This window comes from Amblyomma americanum, chromosome 2 (genome assembly GCF_052857255.1).
Source record: "Amblyomma americanum isolate KBUSLIRL-KWMA chromosome 2, ASM5285725v1, whole genome shotgun sequence".
NCBI classification, from domain to species: domain Eukaryota; kingdom Metazoa; phylum Arthropoda; class Arachnida; order Ixodida; family Ixodidae; genus Amblyomma; species Amblyomma americanum.
The window spans coordinates 75,894,166-75,916,357 of NC_135498.1; the positions used below are offsets into that span (position 1 = coordinate 75,894,166).

General features: G+C 48.7%; 1 protein-coding gene across 1 annotated transcript; it reads left to right on the forward strand.

Annotated features, from left to right (window-relative positions):
• The first annotated feature begins 1,363 nt into the window (after positions 1-1,363).
• Positions 1,364-17,519, forward strand: LOC144119804 (sodium-dependent low-affinity dicarboxylate transporter 1-like). Its single transcript, XM_077652341.1, has 13 exons — positions 1,364-1,400; positions 4,223-4,329; positions 4,861-5,010; positions 6,413-6,878; positions 7,744-7,807; positions 7,947-8,066; positions 8,834-8,950; positions 10,726-10,806; positions 12,223-12,330; positions 14,904-15,084; positions 15,891-16,052; positions 16,721-16,861; positions 17,057-17,519. The coding sequence occupies exons 1-13, from the start codon at positions 1,364-1,366 to the stop codon at positions 17,231-17,233; spliced, it is 1,911 nt and encodes a 636-aa protein (XP_077508467.1). The 3' UTR covers positions 17,234-17,519.
• Positions 17,520-22,192: the final 4,673 nt, after the last annotated feature.

Here is a 22,192-nt window from a genome sequence, read left to right on the forward strand (position 1 = left end):
ATTCTCCTTTCCCAGTTCAGGGTTTACATCAGCTAGGGTTACTACCACAACCGTTCGCTGCGAGACTTCGAAGTAAACACGGTGATAAACAGGAACGTTCGCAAAGGCGGCGCGTCAGTAACTCTTATCAGCGACCACGAAGAACAAAAATCGAGCACGCCGGGGCATTGCTTTTTTTATCCCATGTTTGCTCGGAGGCCGCCAACGCAGGAACCCCTCTGCTAAATGCTGGGCAAAAGGTCAGGCGTATTCAGATTAGATACCTTTGTAGGGTTTTTCTATTGCCCTTTCGACCGCCATACTCGGAAACCAAGATCATGGCCTATTGTTGTAGACGCCATACTTTGGGCGTTCAAGTGGATATGTGTAGTCGCAGCTGTGTTTTGGAACACGGGACCTTATCGTTGTAACGAGGAGAGCATAGTACGGGGAGGGCTGTTTTGCGTCGCAAAACATCGCCTGTTTGCGGTGCAATGCCACATTGGGGTTGCAGGGGAAGTACTTTGAAGCCTGGACCAGATATTGTATACATGATGGCCTGATAAGGGAAAATCCATCGTTCGTGTCAAGTTGTCGGCCATTGTCGACGTGGCTCGATACGGGATTGCAGTCGACCTTTTGCTGTTTTTATGAACTGCTATTGGAGTCATTTTTCGAACTGTTGCAATGTTTGTTGCAAGGGAATCAGAGGAAAATGAAAGTGGACCGTAAGTCAATGCAATGCCACTCACCAGCGGCGTTGAATTTAAAAAGGTTACTCCTCCGTGCGTTTAGTTCTGCTGAATTTTTCGAACTCCCGTAACAGTGCACGAAACGTGACAAAAAAGCGTCCAAAAGACTTCGCCTCAATAAAGCGCTTAAGTATCGCATGGAATTTCTGAGCAATGAATCACGAATGCAATTACTATAAACCCATTATAGAAACCCTCCAGCGTAGTGTGCTACCTTGAAGCTACCAGCCTCGTTAGTATAAATAAAAAGACAAAAAAGACAGCGAAGCCTGATTCCATTATGTGTTGGCAACGCGACAACCTTGGAAGCTGTTGACGCCTTTGCCGGAAGTGATTGGTGGGGCTTGTGAGTCCCAGCTGGCTGCTCTTTCCGAGCTCTTTCCGTACACCACCTGCCACAATTGGCCGATGAAGGTTTTACAGTGGTCTGGAGACGTCACTGCTGGGCTGGTGAGATCACTTCCCTGCAGCCAATGAGATTTCGCCGCGCTGGTCGCGTCACTGATGACGTCACTGCTCGCCACCCAATCAGAATTTTTCTGGACGACGCCGGGTGCTTGGTCTGGTGAGGCTTCTATGGTAGCGCATAAAACAGCAAACAGAAGTTCTCAGAAGTGAGCGTGCATAAACAGATGAGGAGCCTCCCAGCAACAAGAGAGGCAGAAAATGGTAAGTACTGCCCCAAAGAATCTGGAATGGTCGTGATTGCCCCTGCGAACTCCTACGTATTTATTTTTCTCCTAGTTTTCATTCGCGTCTACCGCAACCCTTTTTTCTGATGTCAACTGTTAACTGACTCCACTCAGCGCATATTCTATTATTTCGCTCGATTAGCTTGGATGGATGAATAGACGGATGGACGGACGGACGGACGTTAGGACCGTCGCCTCTAAAACTGGGTGGTGGCAGGCGCCACCTTGGTCGGCAATTCTATTCATTTATTTTTCTCTAACCAATCTGTCAACGTTACAGTATTGCCTAGTAATTCTCTCTTTCTTTGAAATACAAATTCTATTGACTTTTACGCTATACTAACTTTTAATACCATTTTTTAAATCTTTAGGACATAAACAAATAAATAAAGGGCTGTCAAATTGTTATACAAAAGTGGCCTTATGGAATCTGCCCTAAACCACGGACGCTAGGTTTAGCTTCTTCAACGCTGCGTGGATGATGATAATAATGATGATGATTAAAACATTTGTAATTGGACCTAGAATTGGTGCACTCCAGGAATGAGGGCCCGCCCGGCCATTCTATGGATTAAACGTTTTTCTCCCTATCTTTTTTAAATTCCCGGACGGTCTTCCTTTACCGGTAGTTCATCGGATTTTGCAGCCGCTCTTGCCCTTTCGATCAATTCTCATCGAGCTGTTCCTGGTGAATATTTGCCAGGTGATGCATCAGTAAAGAGATTTGAAAAAAAACTGCAGTCTCTGAATACGTGGCCACTCCTCTGTTGTCTGTATGTGCCATTCGCGGAGAGAGAAAAGAAGAAAGGGAAGAATAGCGCATGAAGTGCGTGCAGGGGGAACGTCTCGGCTCACGCGCGCTCCCTGCGAACGATTTTCTCGCCGTCATCAAGCTCCGACTGCACGGCAAGTACTAATGACGTCCCTCAGGAAGCGAGGTACGTGTGGTTCTTGTGCACTGGGGCTTCACTTGGTGCTTGTCCCCGCTGCGCTATGCACCGTTTGCTCTGGTTTTGTGGGGTCTTCTATCTCATAGTCATGATGTTAAATAAACATGATTGATTGATTGATTGATTGATTGATTGATGTCTTTTCGCTGTGCCCTCTGGTATGCCGTGGTGGCCATTTAATGCCCAATGGACCTCAGGTGTCCTTATATCTACAGCCGGCCTCAAAAACGACTCTCGGACAACTCTCCCTCTGTGTGGCGGATATGCAAGAGCTGCAGCGAATTTCGACCCGCCTCCCTAGTGACCTCAGTTAAATCGTCGTTCATCACATCGTCAGCCTGACTACGCCCACTGCAGGGCAAAGACCTATCCCATGTCTCTCCAATAACCTTGTCCTGTGACAGCTGCGGCCACCGCAGACTTCTTAATCTCATCCGCCCACCTTACCTTCTGCCGCCCCCTGCTACGCTTGCCTTCTCGTGGAATCTGCTCCTTTACTCTCAAGGACTAGATGTTATCTTGCCTTCGCATTACATGCTCTGCCCAAACCCATTTCGTCCTCTTGATTTCGAGTAGGATGTCATTAACCCGCGTTTGTTTCCTCACCCACACTACCCGCTTTCGGTCTCTTGGATTAGATTTGAAAAACATTTTATTTCCTCAAGAAGAGCTCGGTGATCCGAGGGGCGTGTTAGGTGGCTGTTAGTCCACGACACTTGGCGACCTGGTTGGCCCGCTCGACGGCCCGGACTTGCGTCTTCGGGTCTGAGCTGGCCAGCCCAGCATCCCACCGCTCGAGAGAAGGGATTTGTACTAGCTCCGCCGGAGGTAGTTCTTCCTTACAATCCCATTAGATGTGGTGCATTCGCCACAGCGGAAACATTGGTGTTCGCATTGCAAGGGGTACATGCGTGGCAGATGCTTGGGGTTCGTGAGGGAGCGTGTTTGAAGCCGTCTGCACGTGGTTTCTTGTGCTTTGGATAGAGTTTTAGCCGGAGGGGGACAAACCCGCCTGCCCAACGTGTGATGGTGAGTAATGTCATGAAAAGAGGTCATGCCGTCTCTCGTAAACCCCGGATGAAGAGGCGAGCTCCCTGCCCGGTTGACGAAACCTCGGGCTTTATTGTGAGCTGCCTCGGGCCCCGGATTGTCCGAGTTGGAAGACACCCAAACCAGTTCGACCTGTCTGGGAGGTTGGGCTGCTTTTTAATAACGCTGAGGGTGATGGGTGCTATTCAGCCCCCCGCGAAATTTCGAACGGCGAATTTTGAGTCGCTGAAAATAACATCAGCGGTGGTATTAGCTATAGCTAAAGTTATTGCCTCCTCCTTCGCGATCTCGGATGAACTTGTTTTGATAGTCGCGTCTGCGAGCAGTCCGTCGGGCCCATCCACCGCCACCAATGCGTAGGCCTTGTTGTGTGGGTACTCCGCTGCATCCCCGTACCCCACTCCCGGGTGGTGCCCGTGCTTTTCGTGCAGAACGCGTGCTCTGGCGTGACGACGGCCCTCGTGGTGCACGGGATGCATGTTGTTGGGAAGTGTTTTTATGAGTAGGTTCTTCCGAATATGCTTCGGTAGCTGAGTTTTCGCGTCTCCTCTCGGAGGTGCGCTGCGCATTCCTAGTCAGGAGAATGTCTCTGCCAGCATTGGTACGAATGAGTCTCTCCGCTTGTGTCGTGAGGTGTGCGTCGCAGAGTTCATCTAGCGTATTGGGTATGCCGAGCTCTGAGAGCATCTCTGCTGACGTGTGACGCGGTAGACCGAGGGCGGTATTGTGCGCTTGTCTGATGGTACTATAGTAGTAGTAGTATTGACGTACCTTTCTCTGTACCTTTCTCAATCCGCAGTGCACGATTTCCTCGCGGAGAAGGAGAGCCGGTTCTTCGGGGCGCTGACGCTGGCGGCGTATTTGGCCCCCGTCTACCTGACGCCCCTGCTTGCACCTGGTACCATGGTGCGAGGACATGCTTTTTTCCCAGCACCAACCCGCACCACAAACTTTAAATCGCAGCATCATATGAGAGGACAGGGCGTAGGAGGATGCCACCACTGTGAATTTCGCTTGATTTCTTATACAGGTCAACCATGAAGGGCGAGAGTGTGAGGACTGTTTTATGGCCGATGCACTACAGGAAAGAAGTACCTGCAATAAGAATCTACTTGATACGCAGTCAAAGACCCTAATGTCATCTGCGCAGCCTTTACTAACAATTACTTACTGCTGACTTCGCAGCTGCTTGAAGTCCAAGAATTACTTGGCCTTGCTGCAGGTCTCATGAACAAAAAACAATGACGGGACACTTAAGAGGATATGACGCGATAGCGTTAATGACTTCATTGAGCGGCCTGGGGTCCTCCTTGCGTATCAGTTCGCTTAGGTGCTGCCTACATTTCGATATATGCGAACTCTGTCATTCTGTACTTTCCACTCATAGATCGCGAGTAGTCCTTATACCGCACCTGCGATGTTGGTTGTCGCACTCAGGAGGGCCGTTGCGCCTACTGCGTGCTGCTGATGTTCGAGTTCTGGGCGCTGAACGTGATCCCTGCGCCCATGGCCTCGTTGGTGCCCTTCGTGCTGCTGCCTCTGCTGGGCATCATGGCACCGGACCTCGTGGCCCAACACTACCTCAACGTACGTTATGTGGCACTCTCTCTCTCGCAATCACCATGTGAAACCGGGAGGAGTCCTTATCGAGATGATGCTGTATCTAGTATGGTTGTGCGAATATAACTTTTTCCAAACCGAATCGAATACGAACACTATACCTTTGCTACCGAATCGAATTCGAATAGTCTAGCTAAAACCCGATAATATACGAATCGAATATTTTTTACGAATATTCGCTAGTTGTGCCAATATTCACTGAGCAATCGTGAAAAAACCGAAGCGCTGCTTTCGAAGTTATAGCTGTATCTTAAAATAAGCAGCAGTGATTTCCATAAGGGGTCCTAACGCAAAGCCAGTGCATTAACTTTACCTTCTCATGTTATGCAGATAGGAAAAGTACCTTTTGCTGTTGATAAACGAAGATATTAAAATAGCGTCACATCTTACTACATGAAGTGGGCGAAAGCTATACGTTTAAGGCATGGCCTCCGAGGTCAGGCACAAAGGCCGAATTTGCTGTACCTGCCTGGGCCCTGCCGCGTCGTCCAATCTCTGAGGCCATGTGTGAAGAATATGAACACCGCCGCATGAATGGGTTTTACCGCGGCGCTGAACCCTCCATCCCGCCCATACCGATCGCGGCGGCATTATACGTGGCCTGTAGGGTCCCTGTTTTTGGAATAGTTACGGAAAGAAAATACGGCAGACCTTCGAACTTCACGCAGTTATTAGAAACGCATTAGAAGATTTGAGGAAATATTCGATTCCTTTCGAATAATTCTGAACATACACTATTTGATTCGTTGGAATAACTGAATAAGAGGATATATTTGATTCGGTATTCGAAATTTCCGAATATTCGCACCCCCTCTAGTATTTAGGCCTGAAAAACCTTAGCCCGACGGCATGAAGAGTTTGTAAGGGAAAGCCTTTCGCAGATGTCCTCCCTTGTAAGGATGCTTTGTGTGCCCTGAAAAAGTATGCGACGACTTCTTACTAAGTATCTTGCCAGTGATAGATAGCAAACTGCAGTGCACGGTCCTGCAAAGCGTATTTCTTCTGTCTTGACCCTTCTTAATTGCACGGACCATCTGCAGGATTTCGAAGCAGGTGTTCTTTTTTTCCCATTCTAGTAACTGGCATAAACGTATGTCGTATGAAGAGCTCCCACTGAATTAAGGACGTCTTCGTTGTTTATTCATATCTTTCGTTAGTCACTCCTGATGGCCATAATCGCTTTGGGTATGGTACGCAAAGCAGGGCATGAACACAGTCGTGTACGAGGTGTGGCTATTTTTGGATAAGAGAAAGGTGGTGGAAATACCGATTTCAAATTCCGAGGATGGTCATTTTTCCCCCGTCCTGCCATCGTCGACACATGTCAGTCACCGGGAATGAGCCCTTGCTTCTACCTTTTGGGGCGCAGGACACGATGCTGTTCATCATCGGCGTGGTGTTCCTGGCCCTGGCCGTGGAAGGCACCAACATGTACAGCCGCGTGGCGCTGGGCATCCTCGGCCTGGGCGGCGCTGGCGTCAAGGCCGTCTTCACGGGCCTCGTGGCGCTCGCCTTCTGCGGGGCACTGATCTTCGAGAACGTCCTCTCCACGCTCATCGTGATGCCCATCGTGGAGTGCACCATCGTCGAGATCGAGAACGACGCCATGACCAACGCCCGGCGACGACGCATGCTGCGCAGGGCCTCGGTGATGGCGCGCATCCTGGGCCAGGCCGACAACGAGCCGGACGCGGTGGTGGCACCCGCTATGGTCACCTCGCCCAAGCCCACGACGGGCTCTGCGCAGCACTCGCGCCGTGGCAGCCGCGGCAGCCGCGACACGATTGCCACGCCGGAGTCGGGCATCTCCATCGACCACAGCAGGGGAGCGTTTGGTAAGCTTGGACTTCGGGCGGATTGAATGCCGCGTTTTTTGACACCCCAAGAACCGAACCTTCCTTCTATATGCTGCCTTGTGAGCTGTTTTACGTACAGTGCCAATACAGAGCCCCTAACTGGAATATGAAAAGATCTCGGGGCAGTTACGAATGTGTAACGCGAATTCTTAACCGTTAGCGGTGGTAGGACAGCAAAGAGAAGCTTTGAGTGGTCCGTATGACTCTTGTACCCACACTTGCCCGGTGGTGGGCTTCGAACTGACCACCTCTCGCAGCCGAGGCGGACGATCAAGCCACTAGGCCACCAGTCGACTTTCCCTCTCTCTCATCTCCCTGAAAAGTGGAGAGGTAGATTTGTCTTTCTCCACTTCACTACCTGGCAGGTGAGGTGGCAGGTGGCACGGCAGACTCCGACGATGGCGGGAAATTGAGGAGATAGCTAATAACAGCTAGCGCTCTAAAAGAGATCGTGCATAGGCATACCATCATAATAGCAATTCTTATGAAATCAGAGGCAGGTTCCGTGTCTCGCTTTGGCTGCTTTAGGAAACGAATCTAGAGGGACTCGCTCTTCTTTCTCTGCTCTGTGATGAACAACACGAATGCGGTGCACCCTGAACACAGAAAAATTGACAGTGCAATTTGGCAACGCAATTTTTATACAAATTTCTTCAACTTCCCCTCACTTTAAAGATGTTAATTTTTGCACCCCACGCGGCATAACCCATGTCGGTTACCGAGCGTGGTGACTGTCTTCGCGCCACGCGAAGCTGGCATCAAGCTGGCATTGTGTCTTTTGCAATTTTTTTTACACCGGAGGGCAAAGTTGTAGATCTCCATTCTTTTAATTTCTTGTCCGCAGGGAACCGCCGGAAGAGCAGTGCCGTCAGCCTGGACTTCGCGGTAAAGTTCGAGCAGGAGACCCAGTGAGTGGAACCCGCGTCTATCCCCATTTTCGTTGAAACTCGGAGACTTCCACTGCGCTTCCGGCCGTGCCTTTACATTTATGCGCGTACTGCGTTACGTTGTTACCCGAGCACTTTTCGACACTCTTCCCCCGTGCAGGAAGTACCTGCTGATCCGGCGTGTCCTCCTCCTCTCCGTTGCCTACTCGGCAACACTGGGCGCCATCGGCTCTGTCTTCGGCAACCCGGCATCTCGGATCCTCCGCATGGTCCTCGAAGAGTAAGCACACTTTCCCCTCACCCGAAATTCGCTGCCTGTTTGCTTGCCTTCTGTCTGAAGAACAAGAAACGTACGACATGAGGTTCCATAGCTTAATTGGTTTATGACCAGGCCTTTTAGGGTTCTCGACACCCATTTTTTGTTACTCTGCGGCTATATAGAGAAGGTATCCAGTAAAATGAAGCCTTGCGTCGAAACAGTGGCCGTGAGTGACCGGTAATGGTGTTGTCAAGTGGCACGTTTATGACAACCCGGTTACGGCTTTCATTATAAGGATGCGTGCTCTGAAACCCACACAACGAGTATCCAGTACCAAAGCCCGATTGCCGGTGCACGTTTTGCTATTGCGACCTTCCAAATGAATAGTATGGCTTACAGTTACCACGGCAACGTGGACTCAGTGCATTGTACTGTCGTTTTCATTAAGTTCATGTTGTATTTCGCACAGTTCGTGCCAGAGCTCCATGTAATCTACCCATACACTTCCTTAAAAGCAGGTCTACTCACGAAAGCCTTGATCTTCACTTGCATAGACTTGGGAATTGAGAGCACTGAATTTAACACTGAAGTTGGGGCTGATGTAGAGCACGAAGGCTACTGGGTTTTATCCACTTCGTTCGTGGTTGAGTACCGTCTGCTTCGAATATGGCATTTGACGTTATTTTGCCAGGCCAGATGAAACAAAGTGCCTTGATTGCATTTGATTCTTAGTTTAATTTTTTTGTAAGTCTTACACTGATGGACTTCTCTTTCCAATCTTTCTCCAGACGCTATTCGTACGACCACCTCTTCACGCTGCCATGGCTGGTCATGTGCCTGCCCATCGCGGCCGCTGGAATGGTCGCCTGCTGGGTGGCTGTGTTCGCAATCTTCCTCAAAGACTAGTGAGGACCCCCACTTTTTTCGCTGCTAGTCCTCATGGCCGCGGACACTACTTTAGTGGCTTTCATCTTTGCTTGTACACTCGACCCCGTAGAGGGCGCGCTAACTGAAAAAAGTGTTAAGTGCAGCTTAGACAGCAGTGGCTAACACCAACACTCGCTGGAGGTCTCACAACCAAAAGCTAAGAGTAGCTTCCCCCGTCACAGAAGGCAACTTTCAAGACGTACCTGTGGAGGAGCTCAGTGATTCCACCTTGAAAACGAAGCGCGAAAGGCAACGAGGAAGAGATGAAAAACCTCAAAACACACACTTATGATCAAAATTCTGCAGGCCATTCGGTATGCGTTTCAGGCGTGCAGTGGAACACTTATGGGAGCTGACAGAAGCCGTGCAGAGACGTCCATCAATGTCGATGTGTTTCGAGTCACAGTAGGGATTGCCGTTGGCCCACTGTAGCGGTTTTCGCGCAGTCCCGACGAAGAAACTCGTGGCCGCTATAGCTGTCTGGGTGGACGGGAAGTGGGAACATGGTCAGTGGCTGTCTTCGAAGGCCAGGCGCACGGAGGTGACGGCATAAAGTTGAGAGCGGCGACACCTAGTCGGCTGCTTCGGAGCATGGCAATGTGAAAGCCGAGTCGAAGGATTTGACGGGAGTAGCGGTGGGGAAAAGACAACTTCCGCAGGAGTGCACCGCAGACTCTTCTTTAAGGTAGTATGCAGGTTGAGAAGAGCCCGGGCCCTGTGACACCGTTCAATCATGCCGCTGGGGATGGGCTTGTAAGCCGTAGTGCGGATTCTCTAAATTCCGAGCAGGGCCATAACTTTTTTACTGCGGCAGGACTAGAACCTTTGATCCCGGTCAGTGGTCGCAGCCACGACGGCTCCTTATCGAAACACCCAGCATGCTACCACGATTCTCTAGATGGTTCCATTTAAGACGGTGGGAAAAGCTCTTTTGGCCTTCAGGGGTACCGTAAGGGCTCTACAAATGCTCAGAAGGATGTCACGCGACCTAAAGACTTTTGAAAAACGTTGGATATTACTGCCAGGAAAGTTAGCACTGCAAGGTCATTCTGTCATAGGTTACCGTGCAGAAAGGCTATAGCTGTAGTTGAAACAAACTGTTGAAGAGATCAAAAGCTCCATGAAATAGTGAAAGAACGATAACTCGGAAAAAACAGTGACAAGATAAAGGAATACAGACGAGCGCTGAACTTGAGGATGGCGTTGTTTATGCGGTGAATGTACACTTAGATACCTTTCTGCCACAGGACACGCTCGTATCATATTTAACAAGAAAGAAAATTCGGATACGGATGCGAATATCTGGAGAGCAGCACTGTCATGCTGCTATGGCCGTGAATTGTACTCCACAAACCCTGTATCGCACTAAGTCAATGGTATGGAAACGTGGCTCACACACTTCACTGCTTCTTGGTGGATATGACAGGCCTCTATCATTTTTTCGCCAGAGTTAACCTTTGTGGCTTACAACACAACTGTATTGCTTACATAAGGACTAAATTGGCTGATCTTTCAATGCACTACCCCTCGCGTCTTTTGCGCGGTTACTGTTATTTTCATCATTACCAACTCTCCCATTAGGCTACGTTTCTGCTAGATCGTTGGTGTCGCGTGTACTGTACTCCGTTTGTGAAATATATGCAAATATATGCAAATTAACTCTCACACCCTTCTGCCCTCCTTAGATTAATTTAAAATTGCTAGCTCGGCAATCATTTTTCTTCCGCTTTCTTCTTTCTTTGTTCACGTTTAGCGATTGCGAGGAGGACGAAGAGACGAAGGAGAGCATAGCGAAGATCCTGGAAGAAAAATACGTCTCTCTGGGAGGCTTCAGGTCAGTGCTGCCGCCGGATACGCCCCTAAAGGTAACCCCTGGGGCCGTATTCCACAAGCTGTCCGTTTTGAAATTGCCATTTCGCGTCCGTCTGGTAATCTTTCATTTATATACCCGCGGCTTTCAAGTGTCTATGGAAAGCGACCCGGTCATTTGGTAGAAGGCGCCCGGAACTCACCGTTGGCTGTACATTGCAGCCAATGGCCGCCAGTGGGCAGGTCCGGTCGCCTGCTGTTGACCAAGAGCTGCAATGTACCTCACCAGCGGCTGCGTATCGCAGTCAGTGCCAACCAATGATAAGGTGCGGTCGCCAATCACGCAATGGCTGGGTTGCTTTCCACAGACGCTTGAAAGCCGCTAGTATATCTGAGTGACCAATGAAAGATGACCAGACGGACGCAAAACGGCCATTTCAAAATGGACAGCTTGTGAAAAACGGCCCCTGGTATGCATATAGGAGTGCCAAGAAATGACGTACTACGCACACCCGTCTTCTGTTGCTTTCCACCGCCCGAAAAATAATGGGGCCACCGCAGTGGTCTGTGATTTCGCTGCAAAGATATTTTTGGTCAGTATATCAACGCGGCCAAATGGGGGAAAGCTTCGGGATCGATCTTGTACCGAACATGATACTTACTGAATCCACAGCATTTGACGGGCCACCTCCTAGCACTCTCCTGACCCCATCGGTGCAACATAGCCTAAACGATGTTCATAGCCGTCACGGGACATGGTGCTGCTATTAAATGTTCAATTCTTCCAACTAAGTGCATTTTGTTTTCTTTCTATGCACGTACCAAAAGCTCCTGCAACTACCCATTAAATGTGTTAATGGTAGCTGCATGATTGTCCGAAACCTACTCAAGAAAAACTGTGCTTTGTGGCACATTACCTCAGGTTCAATGTCTGTGACGCTCAATTATGCGCCAGGTTTCTAACGTCGCATGGTGTAAAAAAATATTTGATGAAATGAAGAGTAATACTCGAATTCAGGTTTCAGGCTCGTCATCGCTGCATGCTCTACATTTCCTGGGCTTATAACGGCAGTTGAGGCTTATTTAATATGCTCTAGTTTTCCCATAGTTATGCCTAAATATTGAAGCTGTCTGGGCAGGCTGAATGTTCGCTCCTTCTTCGGCGTCTGATGGTTGTATTCTGAAAACTAAAACGCACGGTCGAGCTGCTACCTGATAGAATAACATCACAGAGTACGAAAAAGGGAAACTCAGCAAAGGCGACGGTTGTTCGTTACTTTCTCAACAATAGTTGAGCCATATTAGTAGGCTTTTATCAATACTAAATGTCTGCAAAGGTTTGCAAAGCTCAACGCTGCGTTGTATAAAAATATGCGGCGATAGGAAGTAGGGCGCAGATGATGATTTCACTCCAAGCGGGCTCTGTTCTTTCTTCCCACAGCAACCTCGAGTTCTTCGTCATGGGCTGCCTGCTCACGCTTTTCGGTGTGCTACTGGTCCGGTCCAGGATCACCACAACGCTGGCACAGCCGGGCGAGTTCGGACTGGTGTAAGAACAAACACTTCGTCGACGGAAATGACTGAAATGCGTCAAACACGCGAATAGCTGCGACCCGCTTGCATTTTTCTCGCAGTCCATGGCATACTGCCGTCACTGTCAGCTTCCAGCTTTCACCATGCTTGACGCAAGAGGATCAATAAATTGCACCGGTACAATCGCCTTCCCTTAGAGGGAACACTGAGGAGAAATTGAAGTTGGCTTGTATCGATAGAATACCAGCTCCTGATCACAGAAACACTACTCTTTCTGAAAACAAAGCTATTGCAATGTAGAAAAAAGCCAGAACTAAAATACAGGTATCACCGCCACAGGTCAATATCGCAAGCATGTACAAGCGTGATGAATAAATGGTATAAAGGACACCACAGATCTGTGAGGCCGACAGAGGTGCTTTAAGGTTACGTGTTTGATCGATATTAAAGTATATAAGTTTTGTTTCGAAACCACTAGTGCATTTTTGTCACACGAGGGAGGCAGAAAAAAAGACAACCTCAATGTTGGAAGTCAAGGAAAACCTGCGATTTGAGGCGCAACAGGCGGCCAGCTGAGTCTTGGTATGTTTTGGGGTACTTCGTGGCTATGCATTCTACGTGCTCCGCGTGGTTTCGTTATGCGCCTCGATTTACAAGGGCGGAGCAGAAGAGGACCTCCAAGTGCCTGAGTGCTCCTCGAACAAAGGTAATGCAACTGCACTTAACTGCGACAAAGAAACAGCAGTGTATAGCCATTGTTCAATGCGCCTCCACGTTAGCAAACGCGCCGCTCGGCGTGTTCGCATCGTCAACGTACCAAGACGCTGGGCTGCATAACTAGCCCTACGAAGACTATTTTTAGAGAATTTAAAGATGCCCGCACGTACCAGTAGCTGCACATCAATCGTGAAGGTGGCTCGGCGGTGGCAGCAGCGCTGCTGTCTTCTCGGCGCTAGGACTTTCTTGCCAGACCCGCCGCCTCAGCCCTCAATAACTTCGCACGCTGTGTGTGGTTGAGGTCGCTGAATGTAGGCCGCAGTTCTTTGCGGGAACTTCGTTGTCGGAATCGGGAACGGGATCAATCGTAACGTTGGTGCAAACGTAAACGAAGCGACGACGGCTGATAGAGGCCTTCAACGTGCGGATGGCAGCAGTTTTCATTTCGGCTGCTGCTAGGCGGGAGCGCAACGCTCGCCGACAGCAATCACGGAGTCCTCGTTTCCGTTTCCGCCGCTTTACGTCGCTCTTCTCCGATTTCGTCGTCGACAGTCCCGAGTTTGAATCGTAGCGGCGGGAAAAAGTTTTTCAGCTTCGAATCCAAATCTCAGCAATAAATGCACCTTTCGCTGCCGGACAAGCGGTAACAAAGCCACAAAATGCCGAACTATCGGATTTTACTGACAAAAATTTGGCACAATGCATAAGCTTGCCGAAAAAAAATTAGCCCCTATTTTGTCAGGTTATAAGCTAACTGCGAACTAAAAGAGTTATCACCTTCGCCCTTGTTTTGCTTTGTTTTAGCGTTTTATAAACTTGAAAATTCGAGTTGCGCCGGAATGGTATTGCCGTCGTTCGTCGCCTTTCCTTTTTCGATAAGCCTCCGTAGCCGCTCGTAACAATTCGAGTCTCCGTTCCCTCTGTTCCATAGTCTTTGAAGCTACTTGTACTAGCTGCTCTACTGCACGTTCCTGTGGCGTCATCATTCGCTGCTTCCTTCTCGCTCTTCTCAGCGTTTTTGCTCTTATCTTTTTCCCCGCCCCGTTTATTGAGGTAATCCGAATTTGCCGCTCTGCTTGGGCTTGCCGCAGCCCTATATCCACTAGATTCAATGGCTCACGTTGGCGCTCTCTGCTTTTGCGTTGCTGTTCAGCCTGCCGTGTAGGTCGTTCGGTTTCAGAATCTGTCGAAGGAGCGGCTTCATCCATGATTTACCGTTTTCTGCACTCCGCTTTGCTCCTGCGGCTTCATCATTCGCTTCTTTTCTCTGGCATCTGTATTTGCACGTAGCCGTGTTTTTCACCCTTCATCTTCACGCCCTGTCTCCACTAGAATGAAGCTGGTGCGACACCCTCCTCCCATTGGCTGCAGCTGGCGCGACGCTCCTTCGGACTTACCCGAGTTTCTCAGAGGCTTCATCCGCACATCACGGCTTTTTCCGTCGGCGACCCATCTAGTGCTAGCGCACTGAAAATGACAGGTACAAGAAATAAAGCAGGGGGCATTATCACAGTAAAGCTTCCTGACATTACACTGTACCGGACAGCTGCGGTAAGGGAGAGGGGGGTTATAAAATGCACAGGAGCGAATATTCCTCCTGTCTTTTCTTGATTTAGTCACTCTTCGTTCTCCTTAACAATCTTATGGATAACCATTTTAAGGCACTGATAAATTTGCAATAGAGATAATTTCTGATAAATCCAACATTTCTTTCTGTGGGCATACTATGGAGAAAAATTGCTAAAGTAAAGCAATATGCAGTAAAGGCCGGGGCTTGAGTTATGAGAAAGTCTTCAGTGGACGTGAAGGAGCCTACAATATGCAGAACAGGGCGTCTGCAGCAAACAACGACGCCACGTTCCCCTCGCGCAGGAGCCACCGGGACACGACGGCCCTCTTCGTGCTGGTCCTGCTGTTCTTCGTGACCCCGCAGCGTCCGTGCGAGCGCCCCTTCAACGAGTACCTGCTCGACTGGCACCTGCTGCATCGCAAGGTGCCCTGGAGCGCGTTCATCACCTACGGGGGTGGCCTGTGCATAGCCGGCGCTGTCAAGGTGTGTGCACAACCGCAGCTGGGTTCATTCGCCGTCATGGCTCCAGCAGGTTCAAGTGAAATGTCTCTGCGCCGCGATTTAGAAGTCGGGGCGCGCATTACTTAGAGGGGCTGAAGAGAACAGTGAAGTTTGCTTCTTGGCCGTGTAGTTGTACTCTTGAAGCATGCGGGGAAGTGTTAACTTGGGGAGTGAGGAGGGCTATAGTTCCGCTTGCCTTCACGATATTTTGAACGTCGGGCATACGTGACGAGCCACACGGAGTGGCCCAAAAGGAAACGCCCGTGAGCTGTAAACTTCTGGTGAAGGGTGTACTATGACCTTGCCTGGTTTCCCTATTTGCTGTAATACAGATGATTTCACCAGCAGTGTGTTGCTTCCCAAATCTTGTTCCGATTGGGCACTTTGAGAGGGACATCAGTAGAAAAATTGTGCGCCCTTAAAAATGCGCAGAGCAATTATTTCACGCGCATATGACGCATGCCAAACCACATCGCGGTCGCATCGCGGCCAGTCAGTGTCCTGTTTTCAGTAGGTTTTAGATTGGTAGGTTCTGAGCACCCTGAGGCTTTCCCCTCCCTTGCTGACTTTGTGATTGTCAATATGTATAGCGCATCAAACAAATCATAAGGTACGAAACGGCGCAACTAAAACGAAGGACCAGAAAAAGAATACACTGGTCCCTCTGGTTCTTCCTTTTCTGGTCCTTCGTTTTAGTTGCGCTGTTTCGTACCTTGAGATGCAATACCAACTCGCCCACTTTGCTGTGTTGTTATCAAACGAATCACTCTTCTTCGACGCTGGTGCAGGAGTCCGGCCTGATGGCGTGGCTGTCCAGCGTGCTGCTGCTGATGCGCCACTGGCCACCGGCGTTCGTGCAGGTGGTGCTCATGCTCATCACGACACTGCTCACGGAGGTTAACAACGACACCGCCGCGGCCACGGTTCTCATACCCATCGCCTGCGACCTGGTACGCTTGCCGCCGCAAACTAGGTTCTCGGCTCTATTGCGGGATGTGAATACAGCTCGCGCTACTTGTGCAAAAACTTCGAAACGGCGCTTTCCGGGAATGTGCAAAATACGTGTATTTATGAAGTTAAAGCCAAGCGAAGAGAGAACTTTAAATCTATGTGGCTACGGCGAGGTTTACGTTTAGAGATCCTTGTAGCTCGTACCAAACCATGCTCTGTGATACTGTAAAGACAACTCGCTTTACCAACCGGGCTAAGGATGAGTGCTGAAATGTGGCCGAATAAGATCGTAGTCGTCATCAGTTTGGTGCCAATGACGCATTCCAGTGTACCTAGACGAATATCGAACAACGAAATGGGCTTGCACGAGCGTGTTTATCCATGTGCAGAAGTCCTAATGTGAAAGACTATCCGTGTACTTTTAGCAGTAATGGTTCTTTGTTTCGCAGCAGAGCTGGGTGAGGTCACTTGTAGGGCCAAGCGCGCAGTGAATTGCGTGAATCCACCGTAATACACAGTAACCTGGTGCCAGCGGTTATGCCTGGACTCACGTTAATTATGGAATGTGTTATTTGATGCACGTAAAAATAATTCTGGCCAGCGCTCAGATATGTTATAAAATCAACACCTACTGCAAGGAACCACCTTGCACTTTATTCCTTCGCAGGCCGAGTCGTCCCGGGTGAACCCGCTCTATTACGGCCTCCCGGTGACCGTGGCCTGCTCCACGGGACTGCTACTGCCGGTGGCGTCCCTGCCCATGGCGCTTGTCCACGCCAACCTGCTCGACCACCGGTTGGCGCGCATGGTACGCGAAGGTTTTGATCCGGATCATTGCTCGTACGACCAGCACCTTCCTGATTTCAATGCCAGTCAGCCAGATTATCCTGTCGTCAAGCTGGCCTTAGCCTCGTGGCTGATGCTGATGCCACTTTACCGCGTCCAATGAGGAATTGACAGCTATTTGCAGAAATGCACTGGCAGGCTTTTTCGTTTCTCGCAGCTGGCGCCTGTCTTCGCCATGAAGTGTGCCACCATCCTCGCCACCTTCGTCGCGGTGCACACCACGGGGGGCTACTACTACAGCTTCCACCATTTCCCCCAGTGGGCCAACAAAACAATCGCGGTCAACGGCACCGCAAATGTCATGCCCTATTACGCTGCGCCAAAGCTGACCTAATACATCATGACGTACCGATCAAGTAATATGCGACTCAAAAATATTCGACCGCCGAGGCTGGACGGTGCTTCTCTCTGCTCTTGCCTCTTGCGAAAGGTGTTTGAAAATGAAAATTCCGGAAATTTCCTTGCCAACGTCGTGTAATCTTATCTTTCGTGTTTGTGAAACCCTGCCTGTCTTCAGTTTTGTGACCATCTACGGTGTTTCATTCAATTGTATCGCTGTTTCTTTTTGTTTCGAATATTGCTTGTTTCTAGTTATTGCCCATCCTGCGTGGATCGTATGAGGTCTGCTGTGTGATGTAAATAAAACAAAAATGACCTCCTTCGAAACATATGTGCATTCCAGTCGTCATGCAAAACGAGCTGACAGTCGCGCGCTTGAATGGCTGAAAACCTTTGTACTCAGCCGTTCTGCAGTCTCGGTTGATAGAAGCACTAATTTTGTGCGAATGAATTTTGCCACACTCGCATTAAAGGTTGTATATGGCGTTACATGACAGAACTCCTATTCCCAGAAGAAGTCTATGTGTACGCGAACTGATAAAATGATCTCATCGAATATTTTTACGTGCTTAAACCCTGTGGGTCCACTCGTTCATATTTATGAAGGTATGGACCGCAGTCCCGCATTTTTGGCTGGTCGTGTGGCGTCCTCTATTGCGCATGACTGTGCCAGCAAACAAGTCGCGGCAGTTTTTTTAGTGCGAGGCAGAGCTTGCCCATACTGGTCTTTCTGAACTACGCAAGCTGCTCACCGGAGACCGGGAGGCAGCCCAAGCCATTGGCATGCTGGGATAAAAACCACCACCAGCGCAATTCCTTACACCCAATAAAGCTTTCATTCATTCATTCATTCATTCATTCATTCATTCATTCATTCATTCATTCATTCATTCATTCATTCATTCATTCATTCATTCATTCAAATTTTCATCTTTGTTCAGGGTGCAACTCTCATGAGAATGCATACTTAAGTAATAGTCTGCAAGTGATTATAGCTATCGGAACCAACTTCTCACAAAAATGACTGCATTGAATCAAAGGGCGGAAACGTTCCGTATATAAACAGCAGTGGATGTAGTTTTGAAATATTAAATGAATTGTGCCACGGCACAACGCGTCGTGGCTCTGCAGCTGCATCAGGCTTCAACCGGAAATGGCTGCGCCGCAGTACGGCAGCCTTTTTTTTTATAGTGGCCCTAAATTGATCATTTTCACTTATCGAAACAGTTCTTATCTCGCGAGGTGTTGAGGCATGCGTCGCCGCTACAGGGCGAAACGGCAGAGCAGCTTCTGCGTGCCGTCACTTACAAGTTGAACTGTACAGAGAAAGCAGCCCCGCAGAAGGCAGCGGGGGTCAAGCAGAGAGCTTTCTGCACGCACACGCAAGGAGGAAACGCGTCTCAACTACGAATGCAAGGAGCGATTAAATGCCGGCGTCAGCACAGACAAAGGCGGAGCTTGTCGGATTACGTTCTATGTACACACCTCAAAACTCTCACGAAACTGCATACTTAAGTAACTCTGCAAGTGATTATAGGTATCGGAACCAACTTTTCACAAAAATGACTGCATGAACATAAAAGGGCGGCAACGTTCCGTATATCAACAGTAGTGGATGGAGTTTAGAAATATTAAATGAAGAGTTGTGCGGGCTATAGTGCGCGTGCGTTTAAAGAAGCACCAAGCGTTTGATATGCGTGTATCCTGTATAGTGTTTGCCTATGTAACTGCTATTTTACTCAGAGCTATTGTCACCCCCAGGGAATATAATGTGCGTTGAAGTGACGCGTTCAGCCCCAAATGAGGAGTCTCCTCCCTCCATTAGCATCATCCACGTTCAGACTGCACTCTCCTAGGTAGAGGCCTGGTCACCCACCCGCTCTACCTCAGCCCTCCTCTACCTAACTCTACCCCTGCCCAACTCAATTCTGCAGAAGTTTTCTACCCACCAGAGGCCCACGCAGCAGCTGAGCTGCGAAATCAGACTCAAAGACGTGGTGGAACAGCCAGGTGCCTTAGAAACACCACCCACCCACCACCTCACCTCCTCACTCCACGAGCGACATGTGCTCTTACGCATCACATCCCGCCTCCCACACCTTACACCTGGCCAGCCTCCCACGGCGCAGTGGCGCCACTGACTCGACAGTCCCCGCCATTGTACTTTACTCCAACAGATCGTTTCCACTGTTGGTTCACTCCTTCCAAATTACTCAAGATCAGCACATCATAATATTCATTCAGTGGGTGGGGCCACTCTGGCCCAGCGAGGTGGATGCGATGCGTCCGCCCCACCCCAGGTTGAGTATCTTCATGCTTCCCTCTTTTCATTATAAAATTACCATTACATTATCTCCTTTCTATTCATATCATCAAGCATTCAGTCGTCAACCCTACTGCGCACTGACCTTCTCCACACACTCGACCATTTCTTCAAGGTGTGCAGCCTTTTTGTACGTCTATTTTCCCTTTTGTTCTCTCCTTTCCGTTTCCTCTCTTTTCACCTCTTTTCAGAATGAACCTCGCCCGTCATTTGCTCTGCACACCCTGGGGTGCCTGGCTTTATTGTTCCTCTTCTCTTATTCATTTCCTTCATTACTTCATATCCATCGCTTTCTTCTCCTCTTGGTGTCTCTTTCACCTTGTTTATGTTATTCTATATATATATATATATATATATATATATATATATATATATATATATATATACCAAAAGGGATTTCTGGCAGCTGATTTGGTCAATATAATATAAAATCACCAAACATTGAAGAAACATAACAGGATTTAATTCACGACGTTTCGGCTGGAGGACCAGCCTTAACGTCGTGAATTAAATCCTGTTATGTTTCTTAATTTTTAGTGATTATATATATATATATATATATATATATATATATATATATATATATATATATATATATATATATATATATATATATATATATATATATATATATATATATATATATATATATATATATATATATATATATATATATATATATATATATATATATATATATATATATATATTCCCTCTTCTGGCACCTTCGTCGCTTCATTATGCCTTCGTTTCACAATAAAACAGCTGTTCAACAAGGTTGAGGACTGGGCGAGTTGGTAAGTATTCATTTTAAACCAGCCAGAAGACGCGACACAAAGGAAGAAGCAAACAAGACAAGGCTGGACTAACAACTGAAGTTTTATTGAAAGGAAGAAAACAACGAAGACTCGCACTGAGATGCGCGCGCACATAAGCCGTATCAGTGAAAGGGCACACAAAAAATTTTTCAATGTCAGGGTCTTACTAACAAGTTATCTAAAAAGGCAAATTCCTTAGCGTGAAGGTTTACCGACGGCTTAGCCACACACGCGTCCTTAGCCTTAGCAATGTAGAACGCTTCAACTATCTCGCGACAGATTTGTTTTTCATTTCTATAAACTACAGTAGTGTCGCTGAAGTCAGGCGTGCAAAGAGACAGATCATCGTCCGATTTGCATTCTCGAGATTGCACGTGCAACGCCAGATTAGTGTTCGCCTTCCCACCCAGAGAGTTAGAATGCTCCGTCAGGCGCACATTTAGACATCTGCCCGTCTGCCCGTAGTAGCATCGACCACAAGGCAGCGGAACGCGATACACCACATTCTTTCTGCAAGGGGTGAGCCGTGTCTTATGTGACACTGTGCATCGGGAACGATCACTTGATGTTTTATCAAGCCTCCTTTTTACGCTGGCGCACAAGCCTCCTATCTTGTTTTTAGCTGTGAAGACAACGCCTACGTCATACTTCGCCGCAAGTTTCTTGAGTCGGTGTGAAACACCATGGAGGTAGGGAAAGGCGGCCACCTTTTTTCGCCGCACCTCCACGTCAGCATCTTCCGGCCCCGTGTTGCTCTTTCTCAAGCGAGTCAAAACACGTTCAGACAAGCGGGCAAGGTGGGCAGTTGGAAACCCAGCTGCCATTAACTTTGAAACCTGCTGCGAGAATGAGTCCTCAACGCGGTGATGGCAAGACTTACGTAAAGCGGACTTGATGCATGCGACTGCCAAGCCATCCTTTACCAACCTCGAGTGGTCTGACTGATAGCTAAGCAGAGGCTTCCCTGACCTGGGGCTGTAGCCCCAACATACGTGATCGTCCCCAAAGCACAGGTCTAAATCAAGAAACTGCAAATGGTTATCTTTAGGAAATTCAGACGTAAAAGACAGGCCCTGACCGCCCTCCTTGAACATTCCTAGAACATCTTGTGCCAACCTATCAGAGTCATCCTTGCCTAAGAAAATCAAGTAGTCATCAACGTAGCGAAACGCTACTACGCCGATGGCTTCCAAACCAGGCTGTAAAGCAGTGTCAACTTTGGAAAGAAAAATGTCGCTGAGCAAAGGTGCGACCTGTGACCCTATGCAAACTGGAGCAAGACGGCCGACGGAATAACGGAGTTCATGTGGAAGACTGTACGCCTCACGCTGCCTGCTCAGAAGAGGCGCACAGTTGCTCAGGGCAAACTGCTAATCCTGGGAGACGAGGAAATAGATGCACGGCACAAGCGCATCTTGGAGCGTGGGCCGAAGTTCTGTCTGCAACCTGACGTAAGTCCAGTTGATCTTTTGGCGATGTCTCGAAACATTGCTCGTCACGTTCCGGAAGATGAGAAGAGTCGGTTTTTGACTGAAGCCACGGACGTAATAGGGGCACGGAAACGTGAGCAGAGGCCACAGTATAGACTGAAACCCGTGTGTGACTACTTGGTTGACAACCAATTGCGTCTGATGGTGTCTGACAAGGAAGGCTTCTTTGTCGTTGTGCCCAACGGCATCTTTTCTGAAAAGGCCTCGGCTGCGATCGCCAAGAGTTTTAAGAAGGTTAAAGCAAAGCCATCATCTTACAGGAAGAAGGCTATTGCATGGCTTGATGATCACAATCTGAGGTCTATGAGTTCGAGGGTGAAGGC

Bases quoted from the DNA above. Each gene is read 5' to 3' on its own strand.
- LOC144119804 (XM_077652341.1), top strand. From the start codon at position 1,364: ATGAGGAGCCTCCCAGCAACAAGAGAGGCAGAAAATG. The intron at 5,011-6,412 runs GTACGTTATGTG...TTTGGGGCGCAG, and splicing joins TGGCCCAACACTACCTCAAC to GACACGATGCTGTTCATCAT. The intron at 10,807-12,222 runs GTCAGTGCTGCC...TTCTTCCCACAG, and splicing joins GTCTCTCTGGGAGGCTTCAG to CAACCTCGAGTTCTTCGTCA.